General features: G+C 35.3%; 1 protein-coding gene across 1 annotated transcript in view; it reads left to right on the top strand.

Moving 5' to 3' along the window:
• Positions 1 to 2852: 2852 nt before the first annotated feature.
• Positions 2853 to 20348, top strand: part of LOC114504532 (ATP-binding cassette sub-family A member 3-like) — a 244777-nt gene continuing 227281 nt past the window's right edge. The window contains exons 1-7 of the mRNA XM_028522197.2: positions 2853 to 3059; positions 3386 to 3638; positions 7420 to 7547; positions 12708 to 12849; positions 14990 to 15249; positions 17244 to 17360; positions 18547 to 18664. Coding sequence (XP_028377998.1) covers positions 3000 to 3059; positions 3386 to 3638; positions 7420 to 7547; positions 12708 to 12849; positions 14990 to 15249; positions 17244 to 17360; positions 18547 to 18664 — 1078 coding nt within the window. The 5' untranslated portion in view covers positions 2853 to 2999. The remainder of the gene's footprint in view (positions 3060 to 3385; positions 3639 to 7419; positions 7548 to 12707; positions 12850 to 14989; positions 15250 to 17243; positions 17361 to 18546; positions 18665 to 20348) is intronic.

Genomic DNA, 20348 nt, shown 5'->3' with positions numbered 1-20348 from the left:
AGCTCTGCTTCTTTCATCAGTTTTATATTTTTCTTTCTTTAAGTATATTTTAATTATGCTATTTTAAATTATGCATATTTTAATTATGCTATTAAAATTTCCCCAATTTCTCCCCCTTTATCCCCTCCTCCACCCTGCACTCCCCCACCCTCCAGCATTCACCCCCCCTTAGTTCATGTCCATGGATTATACATATAAGTCCTTTGAGTGCTCTCTTTCCTATACCATTTTTCATCTCTCACCATCTATTTAATGCCTACCAATTATGCAGCTTCTTCCCCATACCTTTCCCCCCATTCCTCTCTTCCTGCTCCCCACTGAAATCCCTCCATGTGATGTCCATTTCTCTGATTCTGTTCCTGTTCTAGTTGTTTGCTTAGCTTTTGTTTTCATTGTTTGTCTTTTCTTTTAGGTTCATTTGTTGATAGTTGTGAGTTTGTTGTCATTTTACTATTCATATTTTTATCTTTTTCTTAGATAAGTCCCTTTAACATTTCATATAATAATGGCTTGGTGATGATGAACTTTAACTTGACCTTATCTGGGAAGCACTTTATCTGCCCTACCATTCTAAATGAAAGCTTTTCTGGATATAGCAAACTTGGATGTAGTCCCTTGCCTTTCATGACTTCAAATACTTCTTTCCAGCCCCTTCTTGCCTGCAAGATTTTTATTGAGAAATCAGCTGATAATCTTATGGGCACTCCTTATAGGTTACTCTTTCCTTTCTTCTGGCTGCTTTTAGGATTGTCTATCTATATAATCTTGGGTAACTTAATGGTGTTCTGCCTTGGTGTGTTCCTCCTCGGGTCCAACTTCTTTGGGACTCTGAGCTTCCTGGACTTCCTGGAAGTCTATTTCCTTTGCCAGATTGGGGAAGTTTTCCTTCATTATTTGTTCAAATAAGTTTTCATTCTCTTGCTGTTGTTCTCCTTCTGGCACCTCTATAATTCAGATATTGGAATGTTTCAGGTTGTCCCAGAGATTCCTCAGCCTCTCTTCATTTTGGGGAGTTCTTGTTTCTTCATTCTGTTCCAGTTGAATGTTTATCTCTTCCTTTTGTTCCAAATTGTTGATTTGAGTCCCAGTTTCCTTCCCTTCACTGTTGGATCCCTGCATGTTTTGCTTTATTTCAATGTGGGAATCTTGTATTTGTGTTTTCATTTTTCAACCAAGCTCAATCAATTCTGTGAGCATTTTGATTACCAGGGCTTTTAATTCTCCATCAGATAGGTTGGCTATCTCCTCATCGCTTAGCTCTCTTTCTGAAGCTATGCTCTGTTCTTTCATTTGGGCCCTAATTCTTTGTCTCCATGTACCCATTAAGTTGTAAGGGGGAAGAGCCCTAGGTTTTCACCAAGGCAGGGCAACCCTCCTTGCCGTGCTGCAGAACTGCTTGTAGTGGGGGGGGGCGGGTAGAGAGGGAACAATGAAGCTTGCCAGGTCATCTCTAGCCCACTTTCCAACTAACTCTCATGTGAGACTGGGAGTTTCTCCCACTGGGGCAACCGCTGTAGTCCACAGTCAGCTCTGAGCAGCTCCACTGCCCGTGGGGTCCACCACCTCACCACAGGTTCTTACCAGTCTGGTTGTTCTGTTTGTAGTGTTTCTTTCATTCCTTGGTTGTTGGAGCTTCATGCAGTTTGATTTTCTGGCACTTCTGGTTGTTTATTGATTTTAGATTGGTTGTTATCCTCATTTGGTTGTGTGAAGAAGGGTTTCTACCTATGCCTCCATCTTGGCCAGAACCCAGTTTTATAATTTTCAATGTACAAGTCTTCTACCTTTTTGGTTTATTTCTAAATACTTTATTGTTTTGGTGCTAGGGTAAATGTAGATGGGATTATTTTCTTAATTTCCTTTTTATTTATGGTATTAGTCTGTAGAAACTCAACTTATGTTTCTGTGTTGATTTTGTGACCCACGAGTTTGCTGAATTCATTTAATTAGTTCTGTTAGTTTTGTTAGTTCTAACAGGTTTTTTTGTGTGATCTCTAGGGTTTTATGTACATAAGATTATGTCACCTGTGAGCAAAGACATTTTTACATATGTCTTTCTGATTTGGATGTATTTTATTTCATTATCTTGAATTGTATTCTCATCAGGACTTCCAGAACTGTTGAATAGAAACAACAAGTGTGGGCATCTTTGCCTTACCTGAGATCTATGAGGAAAAAGCTTTCAGTTTCTCACTGTTGAATATGATGTCATTGTGGGCTCCTCATATATGGCCTTTATCATTTGAAGAACCTTCCTTGTATCTCTAATTTGTCCAGTGTTTTTATTATGAAAAGGTGAATGCTTTTTCTGTATCGATTGAGATGATCATATGATGTTTCTCCTTCATTCTATTAATGTTATATCACATTTAATGATATTCATATGCTGAATCATCCTTACATACCAGAGATAAATTTTACTTGATCATGATATGTAATTTCTTTAATGTGCTGTTGAAGTCAGTTTGAATATTTTGAAGATTTTTTTATCTTTGTTTATCAGGGATATTAGCCTGTTGTTTCTTTTCTGGGTATCAAGGTAATTAATGGTGGCCTCCTAAATTGAGTTTGGAAGTGTTGCCTTATCTATAATGTTTGGGAAATACTTGAAGAGGATTGTTATTATTCTTATATAAACATTTGGTACAATTTACCTGTAAAGTTATCTGGTCCTGGAAACTGGAATAGGAAAAGTAAATGTCAGGTTCTGGTTAAATAGAACCACATCTTATGTTATTTATTTATCTATTATATTGTGTTTTAAACATGTTGGAACTTTATTAGGTATTAAGTAAATTAATAGAAAAATAGAAACAATATAATTGTCTTTATTTCAAACACATAGTTATTCTTGCTATCAATCTTTAAATCCAAATACAGAGAAAATTAGGAGAAAGAAGTAATACTATTATTTGCTTGATCTTTACATTATTAGGTAACTTAATATTACAAAACCACTTCTCCATACCTGGAGTTGAACATACACTGTTTGTACAAGAATGGATTTGTTGACATTCAAACAGTTTGCGGTGCTTCTCTGGAAAAATTTTACTATAAAGGTAGGTAAAAGCACCATTGAAAAGTAAATGCCCATTTGTTGCAGTTCAGGATGTGTGTGTATGTGTTTGAAAGATCAATTTCATGCCTGTAAGTAGCTCTTCCAAATCTATAAAACTGAATTAGTTAGTAGTATAGTCTTATAAGTATAGACTTATAAGAAGGTTCATAGTGGAAAGGAGAGGTGGTAAAAGTCCAGGAAATTAGTCCAGGAAACACTGGCTTTTCCAGAGTGAAATTGGCAGAAGCTTAATACAATAGAGCTATCCATTGGCATTGAATGTGTACTCCTAAGTTAATTAACACCATCTTTTTGTTCCTCTTCTAGAGAAGGCAGTTCATTAATTTAATATTGGAAGTCTTAACAGCATTGGTGTTTCCAATGTTGCTTTTGCTATTCCGTGCACTTACTAATATAAATGTTATTGGATCTCACAATTTTAATCCTCAACCCATCAGTAGTCTGCCTTCTTTCCTCAAAAATCCTGAAGAGTGGGAATTGATTTACGTGCCTTCTAATATTAATGTGGTAAAAGAGATCACTGAGAGTATGAAGAGGAATTTAAACATCAGTATAAAAGGTTAGAAACTAAGGTTTTCTGTAAAACTTATTCTTAAATTGTTTTTGATAGAGCTAAAGCACTTTAGAAAGAATAAAGTTGGAGGAATTACACTCCTCAATTTTAGGACTTATAATTGTAGTTATAAGTGCTATTGGCATAGGGATAGACACACAGATCAAAGAACCAAGAGACAGACCTACACAAATAGGTCAAAATATTATTTTATGATGGTGCAAAATAATTTAGTGGAAGAATAATCTTTTCAACAAATGTGCTGAACAATTGGATATCAATAGATAAAAATAATAAAACCACACCTTATGTAAAAATTGCATCAAAATTAATTAGATCCAAAAGCGATAAAACATTTAGAGAGAAAAAATTTTTGTATCTTAGAGTTAGTTGAAGAATTCTCTGACATGACAACAGATGGATTATCCATGAAGGAAAAAAATGGATAAACTGAATTTCTACTATATACTATTATTAGTGGTTGCTCTTGGAGTTAAAATGTGCATACTTAACTTTCACACTCTATTTAGAAGTAATATTTTACCAGTGTATCAAATGGTTACCAGTTTATAGTTCCCTTTATATTTTTCTCTTTAAGTTGTAGGTTGCAAATCTATGTAAGTTGAAAACTTCATGAGGAAAAGTTATAATCCACACACATATAATTAAAAGCTTAAGAAAACTATTTGTCCAAACATTTACCATAGCTGTTCTCTTCCTTCATTTTCAAAGTTACAAGTTTTCTTCTCACATCATATTATTTCTTTCTGAAGAACTTCCTTTAATAATTTCTTAACAGCAGGTCTTCTAGCAATGAATTCTGTTGTGTTCCTTCATCTGAGAATGTATTTATTTCAACTTTATGATCTTGAAGTTATTTTCATTTGGTATAGAATTCTGGATTGACAGTTGTTTCTTTCAACATTTAAAAAGTATTTGCCACTTTCTTCTGACCTCCTTGGCCTCAGAGGAAAAATTCTTCAGTCATTTTTTTTTCATAATAGTAGCGTCATTTTATTTTTTATTATTTTATTGTTCAATTACAGTTGTCTGTATTTTTCCCCCACCCCTGCCCACCCCCTCAAAACTGACTTCCCTCCCTTGCTTCCACCCTCCCCCTTGGTTTTGCCCTGTGTCCTTTATAGTAGTTCCTGAAGAGCCTTCTCCCCACTGTCCCCTCCCCACTGCCTTCTGGCTATTGTTAGATTCTTCTTTTGTTGATTATGTTCCAGTTAAAGGTGAGATCATATGATATTTGTCCCTCACCTCCTGGCTTATTTCACTTAGCATAATGCTCTCCATTTCCATCCATGCTGTCACAAAGAGTATAAGCTCCTTTCTCTCTGCTGCATAGAATTCCATTATGTAAATGTATCATTGTTTTGTGAGCCACTCATTTGCTGATGGGCACCTAGGTTGCTTCCAGCACTTGGCTATTGTAAATTGTGCTGCTATAAATATTGGGGTGCATGGGTTCTTCTGGATTCGTGTTTCAGGGCTCTTAGGATATAATCTCAGCAGCAGAATTGCTGGGTCAAAAGGCAGTTCCATTTTTCATTTTCTGAGGAAATTCCATACTGTTTTCTGCAGTGACTGCATGAGTCTGCATTCTCATCAACAGTGCACTAAGGTTCCCTTTTCTCCTCATCCTCTCCAATACTTGTTTGTTGATTTGTTTCTGATGGTCATTCTGACTGATGTGAGGTGGTATCTCATTGTGGTTTTAATTTGCATCTCTCTGATGGCTAGTGATACTGAGCATCTTTTCATGTGTCTCTGGATCCTCTGTATGCCCTCCTTGGAGAAGTATCTGTTCAAGTCTTTTGCCCATCTCAGACATTCCATGCAGCAACATCTTCATGGATATGTCCCCTAAAGCAAGGGACATAAAGGGAAAAATAAACAAATGGGACATCATCTAATGAAATTCTTCAGTCATTTCAGTCCTTGCTTTCTTATAGACAATGTGTCATTTCTCTCTAGTTGCTTTTAAGATGCTTTCTTTCTTGTCAAAAGTTTGATTATGATGTATCTAAGCATGGATTTATTTTGGTTTATTCTAGTATATACAGTTCACTGAGCCTTTAGAATCTGTAAGTTTCTTTCACCAAATTTGGAGGATTTTCAACATTTATTTCTAAAAATTGCTTTTCAACATGACATTCTTTCTTTTCTCCTAGAACTATGATAATATCAATACTAGGCATTTTGTATTGTCCCAATGGTCTTTGAAGTGCTCTTCAATTTCTTTCCAATTTTTTCTCTTATTTAGAGTAGTAAATTTCTTCTGATCTGTCTTGGCTGACTCCTTCCTCTGCTATCTCCATACAGTTAGCAAGCCATATTGTTTTTTTAAAAGCACAGTTTGAAGTGATTTCCACCCATTGATTTATCTTGTTTTATTTTGTCTTGGAGTGGAAGGGAGAGAAAAAGGGAGGGAGAGAAACATCCATTGGTTGCCTCTCATACACACCCCAACCTGGACCAAACCCACAACCTAGGCATGTGCTCTGACCAGAAATTGAATCATCAACCTTTCACTTTGTGGGACAACACCCAACCAACTGGGCCATACTTGTCAGGGCTATCTAAAGTTTTTTTTTTAAACACATAATGTGCATATCATACATTCACTCATTTAAAGTGTACAATAATTTATTGGCTTTTAGCATATTTCCAGAGTTGTGCAAGCATGACCACAATCAGTTTTAGAGCACTTTTGTCACCAAAAATAAGTCCAGTAACCTTCAGTCATGACACCATAATTTTCTGTCTTTACCAGGATTAAGAAAACACTAATCTATTTTCTGTCACTATAGAATTGCCTATTATAAGTCTTTTATTTACTTAATTTTTTATTAAATACTTTTGAGTTTTATTTTTCTTTAAGTACAGTTTTCTGACTTTTCCCCCACCCCTCCCCACCACCCCAGCCATCCCCACATCCCTCCCCTGTTTCCACCCCCCTTGTTTTTGTCCATATGTCCTTTATAGTTGTTCCTGTGAACCCTTCACCCTATTATAAACCTTTTATATAAATGGTTTATAAACAAACCCTTTATATAGATTTTGTATAAGTACCATATGTAATCTTTTGTGACTGACTTCTTTGACTTAGTATGTTTTCAAAGTTCATGTTGTAGCATGTATCATTGCTTCATTCCTTTTCATTGCCAAATAATATCCCATTGCATGGACGTTCTGCATTGGTTGGCATATCTTTTATCAAGTTGGTGGGTTGTTCCATCTTTGGGCCATTATAAATTATACTTCTGTGAATAGGCATCTATTAGTTTTATGTAGACATATATTTATACTTTTCTTTAGTGTATACCTAGGAATAGAATGAGTATCTCATATGGTAAGTTCATGTTTGACTTTTTGAGGGACTACCAGACTTATCTAAAGTTGTTGTACCGTTTAAATTCTGGTCCAACTTTTCAATACCCTTACCAGCACTTGTTATCATGTGTCCTTTTTATCATAGCTATCTCAATAGATGTGAAGTGGTATCTCATTGTGATAATGATTTGTGTTTTCCTGATGACTTACCTTTACATATGTTTTATAATGATTATTATATAAAGCTGTAGTAGAACTTTATACAATACCTAAAATTGTTGTGAACCCTAAGTACTTTTAAGTAGTTTTGATTACAATATTTGAGAAACAGTGTGTTAAAATTTATAGTATTCAGATAGGCTTTCTCTATGTAAAGTAGTGCCCCCACTCTCATGAGGAATTATCAGACAATCTTACTTAGGTGAATAATTTTGCCTCTTTACAGTGCAAGGCTTTTCTTCAGAAACTGAGTTTGAGAAGTATGTGAAATATGACTCTAGGTCTCACAAAGTGCTGGCTGCCATTGTTTTTGACAATGACTTCAAAAACAGCAATGACCCTCTGCCACTTCAGGTGAGAAAGTTTTTTAATGAATTTGATATAACTAGCCCTATTTTATAAACGAATAAACTAATTTTTCCAAGATAAAACTACAGATATACAGTAGAGCAAGAATATGAATCCAGATCTGAGTAACTTTAATGCCTGTGCTCTTAATTACTGCATGATGCAGATAAGGCAAGAATTGCATCTTTCATACACAGGGCCTTAGATTCATGACAAACTTTGACTATTCAAGCAATGCTTCTTGTTCTTCAAAGCATGTACAATAAATAAGCCTAATACAGATGCATCTTCAAAAAACCAGAGATGGAAATACTCCTCTTTATTTGAGTAAAACACAGAGTGTAATTTTTTAAATAAATCTCTAGGAAAACACTAAGGCTCATCCCCACTGATTGAGAATTAGGATATTCATTGGCATTAAAAATCTAATGATAGCATAGCCAATGGGAAGGAGAGAGAATGACAGTGCTTTGAACTTTGTATCTCCTTAGAAGATTTTTAAAAAATATTTTATTGATTATGCTATTATAGTTGCCCCATTTTCCCCGCTTTACTCCCCTCCACCCTGCACACCCTCTCCCACCCACATTCCCCCCTTTAGTTTATGTCCATGTGTCATACTTATAAACTATTGGCTTCTTCATTTCCCATACTATTCTTACCCTCTCCCTGCCTATTTTCTACCTGCCATCTATGCTACTTATTCTGTGTACCTTTCTCCCCTCTCTCCTCCTCCCACTCCCCTGTTGATAACCCTCCATGTGATCTCCATTTCTGTGGTTCTGTTCCTGTTCTAGTTGTTTGCTTAGTTTGTTTTTGTTTTAGGTGCAGTTGTTAATAATTGTGAGTGTGCTATCACTTTACTGTCCATGTTTGTTTTATCTTCTTTTGCCTAGATAAGTCCCTTTAACATTTCATAACATAAAGGCTTGGTGATGATGAACTCCTCTAACTTAACCTTATCTGAGAAGCACTTTTTCTGCCTTTCCATTCTAAATTAAAGCTTTGCTGTACAGAGCAATCTTGGATGTAGGTCTTTGCCTTTCATGTCTTGGAATACTTCTTTCCAGCCCCTTCTTGCCTGTAAGGTCTTTGCCTTTCATGTCTTGGGAATACTTCTTTCCAGCCCCTTCTTGCCTGCAAGGTCTCTTTTGAGAAATCAGCTGACAGTCTGATGGGAACTCCTTTGTAGGTAACTCTCTCGTTTTGTCTCGCTGCTTTTAAGATTCTCTCCTTATCTTTAATCTTGGGTAATGTAATTATGATGTGCCTTGGTGTGTTCCTCCTTGGGTCCAACTTCTTTGGGACTCTCTGAGCTTCCTGGACTTCCTGGAAGCCTATTTCCTTTGCCAGAATGGGGAAGTTCTCCTTTATTATTTGTTGAAATAACTTTTCCATTTGTTGCTCTACCTCTTCTCCTTCTGGTACCCCTATAATTCAGATGTTGGAACATTTAAAGATGTCCTGGAGATTCCTAAGCCTTTCCTCATTTTTTTGAATTCTTGTTTCTTCATTCTCTTCTGATTGGATGTTTCTTTCTTCCTTCTGGTCCATTCTATTGTTTTGAGTCCCAGTTTCCTTCCCATAACTATTGGTTCCCTATACATTTTCCTTTATTTCACTTAGCATAGCCTTCATTTTTTCATCTAATTTGCAACCAAATTCAATCAATTCTGTGAGCATCTTGATTACCAGTGTTTTGAACTGTGCATCTGATAGGTTGGCCATCTCTTCATTGCTTAGTTGTATTTTTTCTGGAGTTTTGATCTGTTCTTTCATTTGGGCCATTTTTTTGTCTTGACATGCCTGTTACAGAGTGAGGGGTGAAGCCTTAGGTGTTCACCCAGGTGGGGCAACTCACATTGCTGGGTTGTGATGCTATATGTGGGGGAGGGGTCCCAGAGGGAACAAGGGCGCTTGCTCCCATCTCTGCCAGATTTCAGTCACTTCCTCTGCTTCCTGCAAGCAAATTGGGTCCTTCTGTTGCTCCCATGTGGGTGGGTTTGTGTACATCCTGGGACCCTGTGGGTTTTTCCAACAAACTCTCCTGCAAGGCTGGGAGTCTCTCCCAGCACCTCAACCCCCACAGGTGTTTTCAAGCAGTGGTTTGAGGCTTTGTTTTTCCTGGGCTAGGGCCCTGGGTTGCATGGTCTGTCTCGCTCCCCAGTTTCATCTGATTTATCTGTGTGCAAATGTGGGACTGGACACACCGCCCCCCTCCACGATCCGCCGCCTTGCTGGGTCTGCCAGTTGCCTATTTGCATGCCTGTTTGGGGGTCCACCTACCACCCTGCCTGAGCCCTCTCTGTCCTGTCTCCCTGACTCCGCCCCTCCTAATGGTCTGGATGGATATGTCTACCTTAAGTCCTTGGTTGTCAGACTTCCATACAGTTCAATTTTCTGTCAGTACTGGGTTTGGTTTGGTTTGGTTTGTTTTTTAAATTGTTGTTATTCTTATTTTGGTTGTGCGAAAAGACACAGTGTGTCTACCTACACCTCCATCTTGACTAGAAGTCCTCCTTAGAAGATCCTGTAGACATTATATCCTGACTCTGGTGGAAATAATGGTCAATTTATAATATGTAGACATTGAGACAAATTCTGTGTTTAGAATACAGATGCTTGTCAGTAGAAAGCAAGTTTCATAAAACCATTAGTGGAATAGTATGTTATTTCTGTGTGTCCCATCCTTTCATGACTCTATTTTTCTGTGTCAACTTTCTTCCATTTACTGAGTCAGAATTATCCATGTGGTGATATAGATTTAGGTTCAACAATGTACATTGGCTCAAAGTATCTTCAGTGCCATTTCAAGTTGCATTCTTATCACTGATTGGCTGTGCTTGTGTCCCCAAATATTAAAAAAAAGAATTTTCTAACAAAAAAGACATGAAAAACTGTGTAATATCATTATACATCAGGAAAATGCAAATTTAAACCACAATGTCATACTTCTACCCTTCTCTAGAAAGGTTAAAATTATAGTATGACAATAGCAAATGTTGGTGAGGATGAGAAGCCACTGTTGGTGGGATTGTAAAGTAGTATGATCAGTTTAGAAAAATGTTTGTCATTTGTTTGTTCAAACAAAACTAAACACATATCTACCCTATATGATCCATTAGTTGCACTCCTATGAATTTACCCTAAAGAAAGGAAAACATATTTTCACAAAGAGAATTTTGCAAGAATATTCATAATAGCCAAATATTGGAGTCAGGTGTACATCAACCAGAAAATTAACGCCCTCTGTTTTATTTGTACTTTGGAATATTGCTCACTGGCAAAAACCTCAGAAGCATCTTTCTAAATAAAAAGAAGCCTTATGAAACAGAGTACAATACTTGTGAGTTTTCATTTATATGAAATCTATAACAGGCAATATTAATCTATGGTGAAATCAGAAAAATTTTGTCTGTGAGGGAATGTTATGTATCAACTGGAAAAGATCATGAGAGAACTTTCTGGGGTGAGGGCATTATTTATCTTGTAAGTGGTTTGGATTACAAAAGCTGCATTTATAAAAACTCATGTACAGTTAAGCAGATGTACACTTAATTTTCCATAGTGGCTGCATTCTTCTCTACACCTGAAACTAAATCAAAATAATATTGAATGTAAACTGTAATTGAAAAAAATGTAATAAATAAAAAGTTTAAAAAGATTTGTGCATTTTATTGTATGTAAATTTTACCTCAAATAACTATAAAGTATTAGATTCTAGTAAATGCTGAAGTATTATGGTGGAAGTATACTGATGTCTTCAACTTCTTTGCAATCCATCCAAAGATTAAATGTATTGATAATATAAATTACACAGGTATTATATATAAATACATTGTGATATATACTTTTAAGTTAATATATACTATATAGTATAAATTACATATGTATGTATACCTCATTTTTCCTTTTTATGCACAAGGTAGCATATTTGTTAGTAAGTCTCTTTTAGACTATAAATCTATTCTTGACATTCTTTGATGCTGTAGCTATTTTTCTGTTCTTTCCACCACCTCTGTATGAGACTCTGGGGGAAGAAATGTGATCTTTCCTGTTGGCTTTCTGTCTGCCTGTAGTTCCTGTAAATGACATCCCAGCAATACTTTTTTGAGAGGCAGTAGCATTTTCTTCCCTTAATAGCAGCCAAATAAAGTTTGCAGATTGTCCAACATTTTTCCAATCAGCCTCAACACACCCTCTCAAAGATAACCAGTGCTAGGCAAATGGAGCTCCTTCTCAGAAACGTAGGTCCCAATCCCAAAGGATCATTTTTTCATGCTTTGAAACAGAGCATGATTTATGTGGCCTCCTCAGAAATTCGGTTTTTAGCCCCACGGGATCTCTCATCTAAATTTATGATTTTTAGTAATTCCAAACTCTTATTTTTGTTCCATTGGTTATAGGGCTTGTAGCTGCAGTCTACTGTTGTTACCTGATATGTTAGAATTTTCCTACCCTTTCAGTTATCTAGTATGATTTCTATTTTCTGACTATACCTTAAACAGATACATAACTCTCTATTGTGTAGAGGTATTATAGTTTATGCAGTTTCCTCCTATGTATGAGCAATTAATTTCAATAAGTTTCCACCACAAATAATGTTTCAAAAAATTTGTGCACACATTTTCTTCATATTGTTGGAGATATATATTTCAAGTCTGTTCCTGGAAGTGGGATTGCTGAATGAAACAGTAAATGCATATGTAGTTTTGTTAAACATTGCCAGATTCCCCAGTGCAGTTGTGCCATTTTTCATCCCACAAACAGTGAATTAAAGTGCCTGTTTGTTTATAGCCTTGCTAACAGGGTGTTGTTAAACTTTGATTTTTCCATGTGACAGGTAAGAAAAATACCTCTGTGTTTTTAATTTTCATTTATTTCATTGTTTGACATTGAAAAACTTCTCATGTATTTATGGACCATTTGTATATCTTGTTTTTTGTGAACTGTCTGCATTTTGAGAGGACTTCAAGTGTAGATATGACTGGAGCATATGTTAAGCTTGGGGTCACTGTCATTTCCTGCCATTCAGTGTTACTTTTACAGCAGATGAGTATCCTCTTTCAAATCACATGGTTTTCCTTATGTCTTAACTTTATTTCTAATATTTGCTTTTCAGTTTGTTTGATTTTAAGCGTAGTGTGTTCCTATTACCACTTCTAGGTAAAATATCACCTGCGTTTTGTTAGGATACAAAGGACTATCTTGTGGCCAGACTTGTCAGGGTGGAAAACAGCCTTGCTCTTTCCTATCTATCCTTCTTCAGGCCCTAGGAACCCAAGTGACCATGAAGGAGGAAGTCCTGGTGAGTGATTCCTTAACATACTTATTTTATTATCACAATTACATATGAACATATACATATATATGGTTTTATTTGTATATATGTATAAATATATATATTTGTGGTAATGTATATAAATTAATTTGTGATAAATTTAAAAATTAAATTTATATTCTACCAAAACAACTCTGCAATCCCATATGTTTGGAAATCTAATTCATATATATATATATATATATGCACACACATACATGTATATATACATATCAATGTCATGCTTTATCCTCTTTCAATTCTTATATCAATATATCTATCTTTATGTAGTTGTGGTTTAGTGTTATACTTTCCAAATACACACATTTTAATTCATTGACATTGCTTGCCCACTCATGTCTATATATCATTTTATCAACTTAAATGTTTTTAGATTATCCAGAGGGGAGGGAGAAGGGAAATAACAGGTGAAAGAATGGAAAGAGCAAGTCAAGGAACATGTATAAAGGGCCCATGGACAAAGACAAGGGGTGGAGAGGATTGAATGTGGGAAGTGGGTATGGGTAGGGCAGGGGAGGGTAATGGGGGTAAAATGGGGACAATCGTAAATGAAGAACAATAAGAACAGTTAATTAAAAATGCCAATCAGCTGTACACTTAATAATGGTTAAAATGGTAAATTCTATACTATGTATGTTTTAGCCACAATTTTAAAAACAGACAATTTATAAAATAAAAGAAAAAGAAAAAAACCCTGTTAGTCAGGAAAACATAACAATTATAAATATTTCTGCATCTAATAATAGAGTTTCAAAATACATGAAGCAAAATTTGACAGAATTAAAGGGAGAATTTGACAATCCTACACTCAGGTGAAGACATTAATATTTTCTCAATAACTATTGGAACATCTAAACAATTATAAGACATACAGCTTATGCATAACATTTTCAATTTCCCTGAACTAATTGATGTTTGTAGAACAAATATTTAACAGTGGTTAAATACACTTTTTAAAGGGGCACATGGTATTTTCACCATGATAATTTTATGCTGTGTTATAAAATATATCTCATTGAAATGAAAAAGATTGAAATCATATAGAGTATGTTCTTTGGTTGAATTAAATCAGAGGTCAATATGATACAGTTGACCCTTCAACATCATGTGGGCACTGAGCCCCCTGCAGTTGAAAATCTGTGTATAAATTTTGACTCCCCCCAAACTTAGTGTTTCCTTGGGAACTGGGTACCAAAATCCACAGATGCTTAAGTCATCTATATAAAATGACATAGATCAGTGCATACCATAGGCTCTCTGCTTTCACGGATAGAAAACAGTAGTTATTATTGAAAAATAAACCCAATGTAAGTGGTCCTAAGAATTTCAAACCATGTTGTTTAAGATTTAACTATAATTAGAAGAATGGCAAATATTTGGACATTGAACAACATATGTCTAAATAATCCATGAGTTTCCCTGACCAGTGTGGCTCAGTTGGTTGGGTGTAGTGCCATGAAGCAAAAGGTCACCAGTTCAATTCCTGGTGAGGCACATGTCTGAGCTGCATGGTTAGTCACCAGTTGGGGTGCAAATAAAGAGGTAACTGATTGATGTTTCTCACACCAATGTTTTTCTCCCTCTCTTTTTCCCTCCCTTCCCCTCTCTCTAAAAGAATAAATAAATAAATAAAATATTTTTTAAAAAAATAGTAGAAGAAAATCAACTTAAACCTTAAACTGCCTTTTATTTGTATGGCTGACTTAGTTTCAGTGAAACAATTTTCCTTGGGGCCATTCTGCATAATTTACTAGAATATATCTGTAATTTGGCTTTATTTCTTTTTTTACATTTTCAAGTCTTTATCTCACCGATGTTTAATTAAATCTGTATTCTTTGTGTAAAAGTAAATTGCATTTAGCAAACCTGTTACTTTCATTAAATATACTTAATTTGGGGAAGATGTAAATCAAATTCAGCTGAAGAAGTATCCCTTTGGTTTCAAAACAATGATATGTTCTCAGGATAATTAGGTTCAATTGGCCTTGAGACAACAGTAAATTTAGGTTCTGTAGGTAACAAACTATTACTTACTTGAATTGCCTTGTTTTTTGTGTGTCTGAGCTGTTACTTAGTGTATTTTACTTGACAATGTTTTCTCATTCAGGGTACATCAGAGAAGGGTTCCTGGCTGTACAGAATGCCTTAGATAAAGCCATTATGCTGTATCATGAGAACAGTGCTAGACAGAAGCTGTTTGATGGCATTAGCATTTTTATACAGAGGTTTCCACACCCAGCTCATTCTCACGATGGATTAATTTGGAGCATTAGTGGCTTTCTCCCTTTGATGTTCATACTCATGTTCTCTCCAATTGTACTTTCCATCATGAGATTCATTGTGTGGGAAAAGGAAAAAGGATTGAAGGTAATCCCAATTATTTTCTGATAAAGTTTCTATAAATATATTTTTAGGCCTGTGGAGTTCTTTTATATGGAGAGTTAGATTATTTCTACATAGTCCTCATTGGAGGTAGAAATTACACCCAGTAGCAGCAAATCTAGAACAGAAAGTGATATAACTTAACCAATTTTACAAGCTGGAAGAATTTCAGAGGCAAACTACCTCTGGGAAGCAACAGAAGGGAAAAACCTGAAGGCAAGGAAGGAGATAGAATAGTCACTAGGGAATCTGTAATCTTTAGTACCTAGAGTAACAGGGAATTCAAACAAAACTCAACTCCTGACTAAATAAACACAAATCCCTATACTTTGGGCCTATTTATCTTGATATCTACTACCCTAGATAACATGTCTGGCTTTCAACAAAAAATTACAAGGCACACCAAAAATTAAGAAGCAGACACCATCCAAAGAGGTACATTGGTCATCAGAACCAGACTCAGATAAGACACAGATGAGTATCAGACAAGTAATTTTAAATTACTATGATTAGTGATTTAAAGGCTCTAAAGGGAAAGGTATACATGTCCAGGATCCTCAAGACCACCATTTTCTGAAATTCAGTAGGATTCATGGGACTCAGCATATAGTTATACTCACAGCTGGAATTTATTATAGTGGTATAGTAAATATCCGTAGCTGGGTCATGAGAGAAAATGACATAGACAAAGCCTGGAGGAATTTACCTGCAGACTTCCTCAAGTAACCTCACAAGAGGTCACACAGAGCATACTCTTACACCAGCAATGAAAATCCAGCAACAAGTTTGTGATGTTCTTGTCCAGGGAAGTCCACTAGACACTTAGTATACAAAGTTTTGATTGGGGACTGGTCATATAGGCACCCTTTGCCTAGCATGTACCAACATTTCAAACTCCTAATAAGGAGGTCTGAATACATTTGTCTGTACAAATGGTTTAGGCACAGTCATCCACCTAACATTTAGGGAAAATTTTTGTAACTTTAGGGTACAACTTACCAGCCACATTCCTGTATTTCAGCCAAGGGCCCACCTTGAAAACATGACTTCCTCATAGTCTCAAGCCTTCTTTGTTACCTCTTTTCTGCACAGTATGATAATATGCAAGATTAGATAGGTAATGCTATCAGACAGCAAAACTATAAGAAGTTAAAGGAAATTGCTAGAAATAAAAAACATGCTAACAAAAATGAAAAATGCTTTTGATAGACTCATCAGCAGACTTGACCTTGATAAGGAAAGAATCAGAGAATTGAATACAAGACAGTTGAAATTACACAAACTGAAATGCAAAGAGAAGACAAAATGTAAAAATCCAGAAAAAAGCATCCAAAAGTGGTAGGACAATATCAAATGGTATAACAAGTACATACTTGGAAAATATATGAGAGAAGAGAGCTAAAGAAATAATGGCAGATAATTTTTCCAAAATTAATGATAGATATCAACCACAGATTCAAGAAGCTCAGAGAACACAAAGCAGGATAAATATAACACACAAAGACACACAGCTAGACATATTATATTCAAACTGCTGAAAACCAAAGACAAAGAGAAAATCTTGAAAGCAATGGGGTGGGTGGGGAGGCCACATTGGCTATAAAGCTCAAACATAAGAAGTACAACTGACTTCTAACTTATAATTGGATTTTTTTAAAACATAGATATATTTCTCTAATACTCCTGGAAGTAGAGTAAAATATTAAAGAGATCTTGATATTTCAAAGGTTAATTTGAAATGCTTTTCATTTTTGTCCAATACTAGGTATAATATTAAAAAAGATCTCTGACTCAGGGGAAATATATTTTAGTGTCAATACATTTCTTATTAATTGCATAATTTTGATAAAAACAATTGACTTTCTGAGAATTGATTTCCTCATTCACAAAATAGAGATGATATTGCCTATTTATATAGGTTTAAATGGGAATGATTACTGATATATTGTAATATTTGATTTGTGCTAACTTTCCTACAGGACTACCAACTCATAATTGGACTTAGAAAATGGATGATCTGGGCTTCCTATTTCTTCACAGTCTTCTTTTTTTATATGATTATTATCACTTTGATATGTGTGTTATTCTTTGCCAAGGCAAGTGTCTAATTTTGTGCAGTCCAGAAATTTAATGAGTCACATATGTAATTTTAAGTTTTTAGTAGTCACTATAAATTTTAATGAGTAAAAAGAACAAGTAAAATTATTTTTATAATATATTTAATTTAATTCAACATATATACAAAATATTTCAACATGCAACCAATTTGAAAATTAAGATATTTTACATTCCTTTTTATTTTTATTTTTTAGTGAAATAGCATCTATTTTATACCTTATTATTTTGTGGGTCAGGAATTTGAGCAGGCTCCGCAGAATGATTTCTTTGCTCTATGTAGGGTTGAGGAGAATCACTTAGTGGAATTCAGTTAGTGGCTGGATTTGCCAAACAGGTCCCATATGGCTTCACCCAGATGGCTGTGCCTTGGCAGGCATGTCTGAAAGGCTAGGCTAAGCTGGGTCTCTCTTTCCACATGGTCTCAGGGCCTCTCCATGGGTTCTTTCAATCAGACCATGTGAAGACATGGTATCTCATCACTATTAACTACAGAGTGCACCCAGATTCCAGGGGATGAGTAAATAGACTCTACCTCTTGATGGGGGAAGGTGAGTTGAGAAATATGGAGAACATGAACTCCATAAGCCTATGAACTTTGTCTGTGTTGTTCAATGCTGTAACTACTTTCTTTCTGTACTAAGTCTTCAAACTGCAGTTTATGTTTTCTACTTAAAACACATCCCAATCCATTTGTAGTATTTTCATCAGAAATACTTAATATGTATTTGACACTATTTTTTAATAAATAAATGATAATAAAAATTCAGTTCCTCAGTCACACTAACTACTTTTCAAGTGCTCAGTAGCTACATGTGGTTGTCTACTGTATTAGACATCTTAGTTCTCATTGATTGCAGCCTGCTGCATCTAACCTTTGAGAGGGATAAAGTAATCCCTCTCAAGTGTTGGCTGATTGTTCTCAGGTTGTCAGGAAGAGGAAATATGGCTTATATTATCGACACTATGGAAACAATAGCCTGCTCAGCCTCAGGGGAAAAAAAAAACATAAATGCTTCCATAAGAAATAAGTTATTTAGTTAACTTTTCAACTCAATGAACTTCAGTCAATGAGCAGTGTGATCTGTTTCTTTAGGGCTATCATTTTCTCCATTTTCCCTTGTGTTTATAGCGTGCCTTACATTATGTCATATTGTTTTATTTTAGATTTCCAATGAACCAATCTTCCGCTACAGTGACTATAGTTGCATCTTTGTTTTTCTTATATGTTATGCCATTGCTTCAATTTTCTTTGGCTTTATGGTTAGCACATTCTTCAGTAAAGGTAAGTTTAACAGTTCTCCTGTGATACAATTTCTGTTTGGGTGCTAAAAGGAGCACCCAAATATAGTCAAACATAGTCTTAGCTTATATTCTATCATAGAAGATGAGTTAAACATGAAATGGTTGAACAGGAGGTAAAGAGAACATTGAAAATTAATATGGCCCAATGTATATATTAAAAAGGGATATAAAATAAAATTGTGACCAGTTAGAACTTAGAATAACAAAAAAAATGGGAGATGTACTTACCTCTACTATCCAGTTACAACTGATGTTCAGTTTGGCTAAATATTATGGTCAGAAAAGACGTAATGTTTAAAAATGATTACCTTTTACTCTAATGTTTGTGTTCCACTCCATTTTATAGTTAATGTTGTGTTGGAGACATGGATAGAGTTGAAAGTAGTGCTCGGTTTCAAGTCAAAATGGATTTACAATTAAGTTTCTTAAGTATTCATTGTGAACCAATGTAAACTCTTGTTCTTCAATGTATGCAAGTGAGTAATGAATGCTTTGTTGAAGAGCTACTAAGAAACTACCTTTGCTTGAAAAAAATAATAAAAAAATAAACAATGCTTTCTGCAGAAGTTGACTTCAAATCACTTCTGAAATCAAGTCAAGGGGTGGAGGTATTCATGCATTCATTCATTCATTCATTCATGCAGCATGTCCTTCATGCACTTAACCATGTGGCAAGACTTGTACTGTATACATAAAAACAAAGGAAAATTTATTTTCTTTGTGAACTCACATAAGAAAATACATTAGCCCTGGCGTGTGTGGCTCAGTGATTGTTGAGTGCTGGCCTGCAAATCAAAGGGTCACCAGTTCAATTCCCAGTCAGGGCACATGGCTGGGTTGCCGGCCAAGTCCTTAGTGGGGAGAGCATGAGAGGCAACCATACAGTGATGTTTCTCTCCCTCTCTTTCTTTCTCCCTCCCTTCCCCTCTAAAAAATAAATAAATAAAATATTTTTAAAAATTTTTTAAAAGAAAAATATGTGACCAAATAACCACAGATTGGTCTATTAAAGATTTTGTAGATAATTCTCCATTAGCAATTTTAAGTCACTTCCCAAAAGATTAAGGAATATTTTTAGACAAGTATTAACCATTATACTTCCAATATTTTTCTCCTGTAACTGAACCATTAGAATATCATCTCTATTAAATTATTTTAGAGTATAACTATAGCTTTACAGTTAAGATTTTTAACTGTAAGGTAATTTAACTTCTAATATGTTATCACAAATATCATCATTTGATTGGTTTTCGCAATTCACAATTGGTATTTATAATTATGCAGAAAAGAATTGTGCTGGCTTGAGACTCTTATCCTTAGAAAGGCCTCTTGAAGATTGGCTTTTGACTGCCATCTGGGAACTTAAGTTTTGGTAAGATTCCCATCACTCTCTAATAAGAGTGGCTCACTGTACCTAAACTGTGAAAATAATATGATTTAAACTGAACACATGCTTTTCTTCTGGGAGTCTTGAACCTTGATATATGTTAGAAAGAGAATGCCTCTGCAACCAGCCCCCAACAAAAACCTTGATCACTGAATCTCTAAGGAGCATCTGGTCAACTTTTCACACAGGTCACAATTCATTGCTGGAGAAATTAAGCATAACCTGTGTGATTCCACTGAAAGAAAATACTAGGAGCCTTATACCTGGTTTCCTCTAG

Source organism: Phyllostomus discolor, chromosome 3 (assembly GCF_004126475.2).
Source record: "Phyllostomus discolor isolate MPI-MPIP mPhyDis1 chromosome 3, mPhyDis1.pri.v3, whole genome shotgun sequence".
In the NCBI taxonomy this organism is placed as follows: Eukaryota; Metazoa; Chordata; class Mammalia; order Chiroptera; family Phyllostomidae; genus Phyllostomus; species Phyllostomus discolor.
Note: the sequence above shows the minus strand (reverse complement) of the source record. Positions and strands in the feature narration are given on the sequence as shown.